At 48.0% G+C, this 12,922-nt stretch overlaps 1 protein-coding gene across 1 annotated transcript in view; it reads left to right on the forward strand.

Annotated features, from left to right (window-relative positions):
* LOC142497365 (arylacetamide deacetylase-like 4) overlaps positions 1-9,655 on the forward strand; it is a 47,667-nt gene extending 38,012 nt beyond the window's left edge. The window contains exon 4 of the mRNA XM_075605056.1: positions 8,606-9,655. Within this exon, the coding sequence (XP_075461171.1) occupies positions 8,606-9,380 (775 nt within the window). The 3' untranslated portion in view covers positions 9,381-9,655. The remainder of the gene's footprint in view (positions 1-8,605) is intronic.
* The last annotated feature ends 3,267 nt before the right edge of the window (positions 9,656-12,922 follow it).

Genomic DNA, 12,922 nt, shown 5'->3' on the forward strand with positions numbered 1-12,922 from the left:
GTGGAACGGCTTGGGAACTGCACACTGTAACACCGGAAGTTGACCGGTGTCTGACTTCTGGTTACAGTGTGCACCTCCCAAGCCATTCCCCCTATGTCGCTCTGCTCCTACTCAGCTCTCCTGCTATTATGATCTCCTGCCGCCGCACCCCACCGCTTGCCCGCTGTCTTCTTATCTTCATTCACCTGCAGACTTTTGACCTGTCCTGCTGCCACACACCCACCCACTGTCCATCTTCAACCATTTGCAGACGTGGGACCTCTCCTCCTGCCGCCGCCGCCCGCTTCAACCTCCGCTGACACGGTGAAAAAGTAATTTTCCTCAATTGTAAGGGCCAAATCGATGGTGCGTCTTAAAATCGAAGGCGTCTTACAATCGAGGAAATACGGTATATATATATATATATAAAATATAGAATAACTAAGTGTGCAATTAAAACCCCTGATGAAGTCTTTTTCAAGACGATACGCATAGGGTGGATGCTGAAATAGCATTTCCTTAAGGTCTCCCTGACTCTCTGAGTTCTTTGCTCTATTTGGCAATATTGGTCTAGTATTAGCTGGACAGTATATGCCGATTCCTCCCTTCAACGGATACAACAACGCGCTGACGTCATACTCGCAATCCTGCGAGACTGGAGGGATAGCCAGGACAACACTGGAGGCAGCTGCAGACACATCTGAGCCTATGCGGAGTCTCTGCGTTCCAGGTGGAGCCAGAACCAACTAGCTGCCATACAGATCAGCAGTGAGGAGAGGATCTTGATATCCTACATGCCTGTTTTTTCTGCTACTTTGTAAGCAGCCTTTTGTTTTTTCCGCATTCTGAAGAATACAAGTATATTTCACCATATTTTGCTTCTTTTTATTATTTCAGATTCATCTTCATTGGTTTCGTCCATATGCTATTAATTCTTCCCTGATACTTTGTAACAGTTTTCACTTATTACTATCTGTGCCTGTGTTTTTTCTCTCCTGTATGTATGTATGTATGTATGTATATATATATATATATATATATATATATATATATATATATATATATATATATATATATATATATATATATATATATATATATATATAGTCAGAGAAGGCAGTTGGCACTCCAATAGGTGCTGGTAAGCCACATGTGCACGTCCCATATAGAGAATGTAGTTATACGTTACCGTTCCAAGGATTGGTAAACAAGAGACAGCACTCAATGTTGAAAATCAAAGTGTATTAGTGAAAGCAAAAATACATCCAGAAACCCAACGTTTCGGTCCTACAGGATGGGACCTTCCTCAGGGGGATACCCTAACCCTTTGTATCCCCCTGAGGAAGGTCCCATTCTGTCGGACCGAAACGTTGGGTTTCTGGATGTATTTTTGCTTTCACTAATACACTTTGATTTTCAACATTGAGTGCTGTCTCTTGTTTACCAATCCTTGGAACGGTAACGTATAACTATATATATATATATATATATATATATATATATACAGCTTAACCCCGTTATAGCGCGGTCCTCGGAGGCTACCCGAGACCACCGCGTTCTAAACGGGGTGGCGAAAAAAAATGGCCGGCGAAAAAAAAGTACTTTTTTTTAAAAGTTTTTTTTTTGTGGTGGTACCGCGTCTGCCGGGAGGGGAGGGGGAGGGAAAGCTGAGAACTCTCCCAGCGTTTCCAGACCCGGTGGGGCAACAGCACGCAGCACTTACCCGGCATCTGGCAGCTCTTCTCCCTGTCTCTGCTTTCTGCTTCCGTCTTGCGAGAGCAAGCTCCCTTAAAGAGACTCTGTGTGTGTATATTTGACGGTGTGTGTGTGTCAGTGAGTGTGTGTGCAGTGTGCTGTGAGTGTGTGTGCAGTGTCCTGTGAGTGTACAGTGTGCTCTTGTCACGCTGCGCTCACCACAAACAGGACGGAAGACCGCGGGGCTGAGGTGGGGATAGAAAGGCACCGACCCACAACCACGCAGTCCTGTCCGGAATGCGTAGTCCAAGTCGTACTGCGTCGTAGGGTTGGAGAGGTCAGGGTAGTCGGGGTACTTGCCGTGTTCCAGGGTTGGAGAGTCCGGGTAGGTAGAGTTTCATAGCCAAGGTCCTGGGTAATAGAAGGTAGAGTAGTCGAGTAACGAAGCCGGGGTCAAAGTGCTGGAGAGTGTAGAAATCCAAGTAACAGGCAGGGTCAAACAGGACAGACAAAGTTCAAGACAAAACTAGACAGCAGCGGTGAGCACAATGCATAAACAGGAGTTTATGCTCAGCAAGGAATGCCAGACAGGAGCAGGTATATATGCAGGGAGGATCCAATTACCTTGCAAGGGTGTGGTCCGGTCCTCCAATGGTGTCCGAGCAGCAGTAATTAGAAACAGCCTGCAGGTCATGCTTTCCTGGTGATTGCCTTGGTTGCCGAGCAACCCGCGCGCGTGCGCGATGCGCGTCGCGGAGCGCTGACGTCACGCGGGTGTACGGCCGAGTTCCCTCCCAGTGGGAGGTGTTGGCAGCTTCTCACTGAGCGTGCGTGTACTGCCCTAGCCGTGCGTGTGCGCATAGGAACGCCGTGTGACGCGTCAGCGAGGCGGTCCGTGACTGGAGTAGCTGCGGATGTGACAGTATCCCCCCCTTGAGGGGAGACCTCCGGGCGACCCAGAGATGGTTTTTCCGGGTACCTACGGTGGAAGGCATAAATGAGACGGTTGGCATGTACCTGACGATGAGGAATACACTCTCTCTCCTCCGGGCCATAGCCTCTCCAGTGTACGAGATATTGCAATCCTCCTCTGGACATCCTAGAGTCGAGGATAGTCTGTACCTCGTATTCTATTTGACCCTCTACCAGTATAGTTTGTGGCGGTTTAGGTTGCCCCTTGGAGGAAGAGTCTTGAAGGTATGGTTTTAGAAGGGAGGAGTGAAAAACAGAGGGAATTCTCATAGATTTAGGCAGTTCTAGCCGATAGGCTACTGGGTTGATCCTTTTAGTGATGCGGAAGGGGCCAATGAAGCGTGGTGCCAGTTTGGGTGAAGTTACCTTTAAACGAATGTTTTTGGTGGATAACCAGACCCTTTGTCCTACCGAGTACCCTGGGACCTCTCTTCGGTGACGATCCGCTTGTCTCTTCTGTAGTCTACCAGCGTGCTGTAGGTTTAGATGGATCTTCTGCCATAAGTCTTGTAAGTGAAGGATCTTGTCCTCTGCGGCCGGGACTCCAGACTTCGAGATAAGAGAAGGGAGCGCAGAAGGATGGAACCCGTAGTTGATCATGAATGGTGATTGTTGAGATGATTCATTCCGAAGATTGTTATGGGAGAATTCTGCCCATGGAAGAAGTTCTGCCCAGTCGTCTTGAGTATCAGCAACAAAACACCTTAAAAATTGTTCCAGAGACTGATTGGTGCGTTCAGTTTGCCCATTGGTCTGGGGGTGATAGCCTGACGAGAAATGTAGTGTGACGTCCAGACTCTTACAGAACGCTCTCCAGAATCGTGAAATGAATTGGGATCCTCTGTCAGATACTATGTTCCGGGGAGTACCATGTAACCTGAAGATCTCCCTGATGAAAACGTCGGACAACATTGATGCGGTGGGTAGACCTTTCATGGGAATGAAGTGTGCCTGTTTTGAAAACCTGTCCACCACTACGAGTATGGTGTCCATGCCTCTAGATTTAGGCAACTCAACAATAAAGTCCATTGATATGTGTGTCCATGGACGTTCCGGGATCGGTAATGGATGAAGAAGACCCGCAGGTCTGTTGTGTGGCGTCTTGTTCCGTGCACAAATAGCGCATGAAGATACAAAAGCTCGTATGTCCCTCCGCATGTTGGGCCACCAGAACGTGCGTTCGATGAGCTCAGTAGTTCTTTTGGTGCCAGGATGACCATCTGTCTTGAATGAATGTCCCCACTCCATGACTCTCCTCTGGTAAAGAAGTGGAGTGAACAAACGATCCTCTGGAACCTTGAGTCCTGCTGGGATGTTGTTTTGAGCCTTGGTAATATCAGGCAAGGCGTTGAAAGTACTGGCTGCCACAATGCAAGTGGATGGAAGAATGGTCTCCTGCTGTTCCATCCTGCTATCCTCTACCAGGAACTGTCTAGACAACGCGTCGGCTTTAATGTTCTTAGAGCCTGGGATATATGAAATGAGGAAGTTGAAGCGTGTAAAGAATAAGGACCATCTTGCCTGGCGAGACCCGAGTCGCCGTGCTCCCTCAATGTACAGTAGGTTCTTATGGTCTGTTAATATTGTGACAGGTGTCTCCGTACCCTCCAGTAGATGTCTCCACTCCTCCAAGGCCAGTTTGATCGCGAGGAGCTCCCGGTTACCCACGTCATAATTCCTTTGAGCGGAGGAATTTTTTTTAGAAAAATACGCACAGGGGTGAAGTGGAGCTTGAGGATTCTTTCTCTGGGAGAGTATAGCACCTGCTCCTATATCGGAGGCGTCTACCTCTAAGGAAAATGGTAATGAAGGATCTGGGTGTACCAAGATGGGTGCTGAGGCGAATGCCGTCTTTATCCTCTCGAAGGCCTGGAGAGCTTCGTTAGACCAATTAGTAGGGTCAGCTCCTTTCTGAGTGAGCGCCGTGATGGGTGCTACTACCGATGAGAATCCTTGAATGAACCTCCGGTAATAGTTGGCAAAGCCGAGGAACCTTTGGATAGCCTTGAGGGAGAGAGGACAGGGCCATTCGAGTACAGCTTTGACCTTGCTGGGGTCCATAGCGAGTCCAGTGTCCGATATAATATAGCCGAGAAATGAGGTAGATCTTTGGTGGAAATGGCATTTCTCAAGCTTAGCAAATAAGTGGTTCTCTCTTAAGCGCTGCAAGACTTGTTTGACGTGAGTAGTATGTTCCGGCATGGATCTGGAAAAAATTAATATATCATCCAGGTATACAATCACATGACGGTCCAGAAGGTCTCTAAAGATGTCATTAACAAAGTCTTGGAAGACCGCAGGGGCATTGCACAACCCAAACGGCATAACTCGGTACTCGTAATGCCCGTCGCGAGTATTGAATGCTGTCTTCCATTCGTCTCCCTGTCTGATTCTGACCAGATTATAGGCGCCTCTGAGATCCAGCTTGGTGAAGATCTTAGCTCCTTGGAGTTTGTCAAATAATTCTGTTATTAACGGAAGGGGGTAGCGGTTCTTTATGGTAAGTTTGTTGAGACTGCGATAGTCTATGCAGGGTCTGAGGGTTCCGTCCTTTTTCTTGACGAAGAAAAAACCCGCCCCCGCAGGTGATGAGGATTTACGAATGAACCCCCTCTGAAGATTCTCCTGGATATATAGTCTCATAGCCTGAGTCTCCGGTATGGACAATGGGTATGATCCTCCTCTCGGGGGCATGGTACCGGGTAGAAGATCGATTGGGCAATCGTACGCACGATGTGGCGGAAGTTCTTCTGCTTGACGTTTGTCAAAGACATCGCGGAAATCTTCGTATATCCCCGGCAGCTGTACCCTGTCAGGATCCGTGACCTCCATTCCTGCCACTGCCTTTGGAGCAGACATGCAATGTTCCAAGCAAAAAGAACTCCAACGAAGTGGCGTGGCCTCTGTCCAGTCAATGACAGGATTGTGGATCCGGAGCCACGGAAGTCCCAGAATGATGTTCGAGGAGGGGGTGTGAATGACATCAAAGGTTATAGTCTCGGAGTGAAAGTCGCTAGTCATGATGTTAAGGGGTATGGTTTGTAAGGAAATGATCGCGGGCTGCAATGGTCGTCCGTCAATGGCTTCAAGACCTACCGGTCGATCTTTGGGTACCAACGGTATTTTATTCTTGAAGGCGAACTTTTGGTCCACGAAGTTTCCTCCTGACCCCGAATCCAGAAAGGCCTGTGTCTGTACTGTGAAGGTCTCACCGGATATGGAGATCGGTAGATAAAACCTCGTAGAGGGTTGAGGAGGGGGAAAAGTTGCAGTGCCCAGCGTGATCCTCCTTATACTCACTGGGCTTTGGTGTTTCCCGGCTTCAGCGGACAGTTGAATACCAGGTGGCCGTTATTGCCACAGTAGAGGCATAGTCCCGCTCGTCTTCTTCGTTGCCTCTCGATAGGCGAAAGGCTAGTCCCTCCTAGCTGCATGGGTTCATCTAGGACGGGAGTTGTGGAGAGTAGAGGACCTATGGTGGAAAAGGAAGATGATTGTATACCTCGGGGGTGTTTGTTTCTTTCCCTCCTTCTCTCTTGGAGGCGCTGATCCATCCGGATGCACAGGTCTATCAGGTCCTCCAGTCCAGCGGGACGATCCAGAGCTGCTAATTCATCCTTCAACCGTTCGGACAGGCCCTGCCAGAAGACTGCAGATAGAGCCACATCGTTCCAGGCGGTCTCGGCCGCCACCGTCCGGAAGTCCAGAGCATAACGAGCCACAGTACGGTCTCCCTGAGAAATATTAAGCAGAGTGGATGCAGCCGTAACCCTACGCCCTGGGGTGTCAAACACCCCTCTGAATTCGGTGATGAAGAGAGTGAGGTCAGAGATCAAATCTGGGCGTTGCTCCCAAATAGGAGAAGCCCATGCCAGGGCGGCGTCAGTCAGCAGGGAGATTATGTATGCGACCTTTATTCATGAAGAAGGAAAGTGAGAGGGCATTAGCTCAAACTGTATGAAGCACTGGTTCAGAAACCCCCGACAACCGCTGGGATCCCCTGCATATCGGTTGGGCGCAGGTAGTCGTGGTTCGGAGGTAGGTGTGATAAGTGCAGGAGTGGCTGCGAGTGGAACGGGGTTGGTGGTAGATACAGTTAAACGTCTAACTTGTTCAGTCAGGGTATCCACGTCTTGTTTAAGTTGGGACACTAGTTGTTCCTTGTGTGTAAATGAGCCGGTAAGTTGCCGGAAGCATTCCTCATGGGTGTCTAAGCGTCGGGCCACCTCAGCGGCGTCCATGTTTGTTGGGCTGAGCATATTGTCACGCTGCGCTCACCACAAACAGGACGGAAGACCGCGGGGCTGAGGTGGGGATAGAAAGGCACCGACCCACAACCACGCAGTCCTGTCCGGAATGCGTAGTCCAAGTCGTACTGCGTCGTAGGGTTGGAGAGGTCAGGGTAGTCAGGGTACTTGCCGTGTTCCAGAGTTGGAGAGTCCGGGTAGGTAGAGTTTCGTAGCCAAGGTCCTGGGTAATAGAAGGTAGAGTAGTCGAGTAACGAAGCCGGGGTCAAAGTGCTGGAGAGTGTAGAAATCCAAGTAACAGGCAGGGTCAAACAGGACAGACAAAGTTCAAGACAAAACTAGACAGCAGCGGTGAGCACAATGCATAAACAGGAGTTTATGCTCAGCAAGGAATGCCAGACAGGAGCAGGTATATATGCAGGGAGGATCCAATTACCTTGCAAGGGTGTGGTCCGGTCCTCCAATGGTGTCCGAGCAGCAGTAATTAGAAACAGCCTGCAGGTCATGCTTTCCTGGTGATTGCCTTGGTTGCCGAGCAACCCGCGCGCGTGCGCGATGCGCGTCGCGGAGCGCTGACGTCACGCGGGTGTACGGCCGAGTTCCCTCCCAGTGGGAGGTGTTGGCAGCTTCTCACTGAGCGTGCGTGTACTGCCCTAGCCGTGCGTGTGCGCATAGGAACGCCGTGTGACGCGTCAGCGAGGCGGTCCGTGACTGGAGTAGCTGCGGATGTGACAGCTCTGAGTGTGTGCAGTGTGCTATGAGTGTGTGGAGTGTGTGCATTGTGCTGTGTGTGCTCTGCGTGCAGTGTGCTGTGAGTGTATGCTGTGTGTGCAGTGTGCTGTGAGTGTGTGCATTGTGTTGTGAGTGTGTGCTGTGTGTGTGAAGTGTGCTGTGTGTGCAGTGTGCTGTGAGTGTGTGGAGTGTGTGCAGTGTGCTGTGAGTGTGTGTAGTGTGTGGAGTGTGCTGTGGGTGTGTGCTGTAGGTGTGTGCAGTGTGCTGTGAGTGTGTGCAGTGTGCTGTGAGTGTGTGTGCAGTGTCCTGTGAGTGTATGCTGTGAGTGTGAGTGTATGCTGTGAGTGTATGCTGTGTGTAGTGTGCTGTGAGTGTGTGCAGTGTGCTGTGTGTGAGCAGTGTGCTGTGACTTAAAAAAAAATAAAAACAATATAAAAAAAAAATTCATGGTCCAAGCTCAAATTGCGTTATAAGCGGATATGCGTTATAGCGGATCACGCTATAACAGGTTGAGCTGTACAGTATATTTATATATATATTACTAATACAACCCCACTTTTACAATTTAAAGCACCATGGTTATGTAGCTTTACTATTAATGTGAATGTGTTTTACTATGTAAAGCTAGAAAGTATTTTTATGCTTAAAATAACTATGGTAGTGGGGTGTATGTTAAGCTGTCTGTTGGAAAAGGTTAATATATTACAGATTGCCTTTACATTTTCACAATAAATGTACACATCATTTTTCAAGTTGTTATATCTAACTTGTTGGACCACAGATACATTAATACTCTGTATACAATCAGTTTGCTGATTAAAACATTTTATTCAATTTGCTATGTGAACCACTTATCACACAAAAAAGAAAAACAATTATACCGAAACAAAAATATGTTACCCTAGTAATCTGTTAAACCAACTATAATTAAACATCAGCATCAAATGCAGCATTAACTAGAAAGTTCTATTTCTTTTTAGGTATCGCCTGGCTCCAGCGCACAAGTACCCTGCAGGATTTGAGGACTGTCTTAATGCCACAATTCACTTTCTGAAGACAGCAGAAGAATATGGCGTTAATTCCTCCTCTATTGTAATAAGTGGTGACAGTGCTGGAGGTAATCTTGCTGCCGCTGTGTGTCAAGCTCTTGTGAGCAGGGCAGACCTTCCACAACCACTGGCCCAGGTGCTAATATACCCATTGCTGCAGATGATTGATTTCAATTTACCATCATATCAGCAAAACCGCGCTGTTCCACTGTTATATCGGGAACAATCTGTATTCTTTGTTTTAAACTATATAAGTTGTGATGTTTCTGTGATGGAAGACGTGCTAGATGGACACCATGTTCCTGTTGACATGAAGCTCAACTTTAGGAAGTGGTTGGGTGCTGATAATATTCCTGATGAATTTAAGGTCAGGGGCTATAAACCCTGTATCATGTCTTCACATTCTGATGATGTCCATGAAGCAGTCAAAAATGCTCTTGATTCTGCCTGTTCTCCATTACTTGCTGAAGATTCTATCATTCGTCTTCTACCCAAGGCATATATTTTGACATGTGAGTTTGATGTTCTTCGGGATGATGGATTACTGTATAAAAAGCGCCTGGAAGATAATGACATTCCAGTAACCTGGTACCATGCTAAAGATGGAGTCCATGGAATAGTCAGTTTCTTTGACAACGGAAAACTTACATTTCCCTCTGGAAAGCAAGCGGTTGATAACATTGTCAACTTCATAAGAAGTGTCTGAAACTGTGGTTCATCCTACAGTACCTGCTCACATATTTGTATAACATTTGATAAACCGAAAATAAGTCACGGGCTACAGTCAAACAGCAGGTGTCTGTAAAAAATTGTTTGATTAGGTCAATTACTCATTCACTTCTAGGAATTGACAATTGTCCCAAATATGTAATGATGTATTCAATCCATGTTTATTGTTAAACAATTAGGTTTTTGGGAATGACTACTGTTGTAATAGTAACCAATATGTTAATTTCAAGTAAACTTCTTTGAAAACAGAAATCTGATTGTGTATTTGTCTGTTTCATATCTACCATGTTCATGTAATATCTCACACTCAGGGATATGTAGTATGCATAGTATACACGTACAAAAGAGCTGTGAGGTTTTAAAAGCACTGTACATTATAATTCCATCTATTAAGAATTATCATGTTAGGCTACTAAAAAGGATCATAACCGACAACAAAGCTACATTTAACAGGACCAATAAAGCTGCTAGAATATTGAACTACATTGAGGATACAAAAGAACAGACCAGTACTTCTAAATATTGTGGGATATAGATGTCTATATGTCTGTAACGGGTTTTCCCCCACCCAATCGCATATATGGCGTATGTAAGGGGAACTTAATGTTACCAGGTGTAGGTGCAGTATACCTGTCAGGCTCACAGGAGGTCTGAGCCTCCACCAGTGAGAGCCTGACACTGGAACGTTCTCGGTTTCAGCGCCTCCACCTGTGTAGGGTTCTAGGGATGTAGAAGGTTGCCTACACAGTACCCGCATATACAATAACCACATACACAGGAATGTATATAACCACTTTACTAATATATGCAGGCAATAACACACACTTATAACATTCCCCCTAGGGAGTAACTCCACAGTCACCGTGTATCCCCACACTGTGTCCACAGCCCAACCCCCTTGTCCTGTGGTCAGCGCTGCCACTATGTGTAGTTGTGATATGATAGGATACGTTGGTGCACATAGGAAGATACCTGCCGAGCGCTCCTGCACTCGGGCCTGCAAGCAACTTCAAAAAGGATCTGCCGCTTGGTGATCCCGTCTGATGCGATGTTGCCTCACACGGGGCCCGCCAGGGGCGATCCCACCCTGGAGATAGTCTCTGTCTCCTAGGCACAGACTTGAGCCCAAGTCTCTTAGCGGGGAGCGAAGCATCCGCTGTGTCCCTATCTAACACAGTACTACTGTGACAGGGTCCCTAACCTAGGGCCTGTCCCTGTAGCACCACAAGCTGAGGAGTGAAGACCTATCTGGGGCCTAGGGGGTTACTGGCCTAATCCATTCTCCTAGCTCTTCCCGGTCCTGACTGCTAACTAATACTCACAGCCCCTGCAGCAACACACTGCAACCTACTTGGTACCTGCAGCAACGTGCTGCACACACACACAATGCCTTCTTGTCAGCCCTCACAGCACTGACAGCTGTGGCACTGACAAGACTGCACACCACAGGCACCTAAGGGCAGGGTCCCTAACCTGGGGCCGTCCCTTATTAATTACCCACTAACCTAGTGGGGAGTTGCGGTCTGCCTGGGATATGGGGAACCTTACCTGGTGTAGGAGCCACTTGCTCCCTACACCCTTCCTTTCCCTTCCTGCTCCCAGCTCCAACTACCGTCTCCTAAGCCCGCTATATGTATCTATCCCTGAGCAGGGAGATACTACAGCCCTATTGGCTCCCTGGCGTCACGTGGAGTCCCCTAGGCTCATGGGATCTGTAGTCCCTGCCCAGAGCCCTTGTTTCATTGGTGGCATTCTCACGCGCTTGTACTGCGCATGCGCGAGCTAACTAGGGCTTCCCGTCGCATCGGCAGTCTGCGCATGCGCGAAGAACTGTCATGGCGGCGCCCTGCACCGAGAACTGCCGGGAGCCCTCGCAACCCGACCGCGGCCCTAGCAACCGGCCGCAAGCATCCCCGGCAACCGCCTGCATCTAAGGAGAGCGCGCTGACCGCGCACATGCCCCCACACCTCCCCGCGAACAGTCGCAGAGAGTACCCGGAGGGGGGGCCCGCAAGACAGAGGGGGGATTTGGCTACATCCTCCCCCTGGTAAAAACCCCAACGTCCTTGCTTGGGACACAACTCAACCATGTACAGAAATTATATAATAAAAATGCAGTTCAATATATAACTTAGTGACGACGTGATTGGTGAAAACTGGCGCTAATTAAATACTAGTGATCACTTAAAATACAGTGAATATATATAACACACATATAGTGACCTTAAAGAATGTTGTGACTAAAAATAGTGTAATAGTGAAAATATAATATAAGTTGTAACCCCCTGCTCAGACCCTCTGGAAGGGACTGTCTTGACTGGTCCCAGATGATCAATACGTATTTTCTCAACCCAGGGGGAGCATGTAGGGAAAAAACAACAAAGAAAAAAGAATTAAACAAGGTATATAAGGTAACATTAAGGGGTGGGTCCATACTCCTGACAAAGCCAGCCATTTCATTGGCGAAACGCGTAGAGTGGACCCGCCCAGAAGGTGAGAGGATTGGTGCCTGCGAGCTCTCAATCTGCTGCCGAACCGGAAGTGACGCGACGGAGCTGATCGTGCCCACCGGAAGTGACGCGTCGCACCGGAGACACCGCTGGAGGAGATCCCCACACTGTTATGGTGTAGAGGAAGCCACAGGGAGCCTGGGGAAAAACCTATCCGGGACATCGGCGGTGCGGTGAGCTGTGGCAACCACCCTTACCTTCCTATCACTTATATAGTGACAAAACGCCTGTATTTATTTTAAACATTGTGAGTGCACATTTTTATTATTACATAAAGTTTATCTGTATACCATTGATCTGCACCATGGAGGTCTGTCTTTATCTTTCCATGTACATCTGCTACTGACATCCCAGTCCCAGCTGCTTCCTGTTCATATCCAGAGAGACCCACCAGACTCTACATATCCCGCCACTGTACCTATCCTACTGACACTCTGTGAGTAGGCAGCACATAGGGGCCAAGCATCACATTATCTCACACCTGAACATTATTGTCTACACTTAGTGTGTTTTTTCTTTGTTGTTTTTTCCCTACATGCTCCCCCTGGGTTGAGAAAATCAATATATAACTTAGCACATTCGCATTGACTTTATACGATGTTGCACAATTCTGTGAGCATCACAATCACAGATTGGATTTTGCTCCGAGACCACTGCTGAGCCTCATAATGGGGTGCCCCAATTTGATCATAGGTTACCCGATTTGGAGGGTACCTGACTCTTTGGCTCCTACGTAGCTGTTCTTCAGCAACTCCCTCTGGGGAGTAATAAATACAGTCCTGAGGCTCAGCCTTCTCCCTTGAGGGGAGAAATGTCTCTGAACAATCTCTGTTCGGCACAAAGCATGGGCTCTGTGGATCCAAAGGCTGGCCTGTTGGTGCCACTTTAGTAGGCGTTGGCCTATGGGGCCCTTTACCCGTAGCTCCTCAGGGAGATGCCCCTTCTATGGAATAGTCCCTTTGAGAGGGTCCCTCCATGGGGTCTTCAGGAGTTTCAGAGTGGGTTTCGT

Source organism: Ascaphus truei, chromosome 6, assembly GCF_040206685.1.
Source record: "Ascaphus truei isolate aAscTru1 chromosome 6, aAscTru1.hap1, whole genome shotgun sequence".
Taxonomy (NCBI): domain Eukaryota; kingdom Metazoa; phylum Chordata; class Amphibia; order Anura; family Ascaphidae; genus Ascaphus; species Ascaphus truei.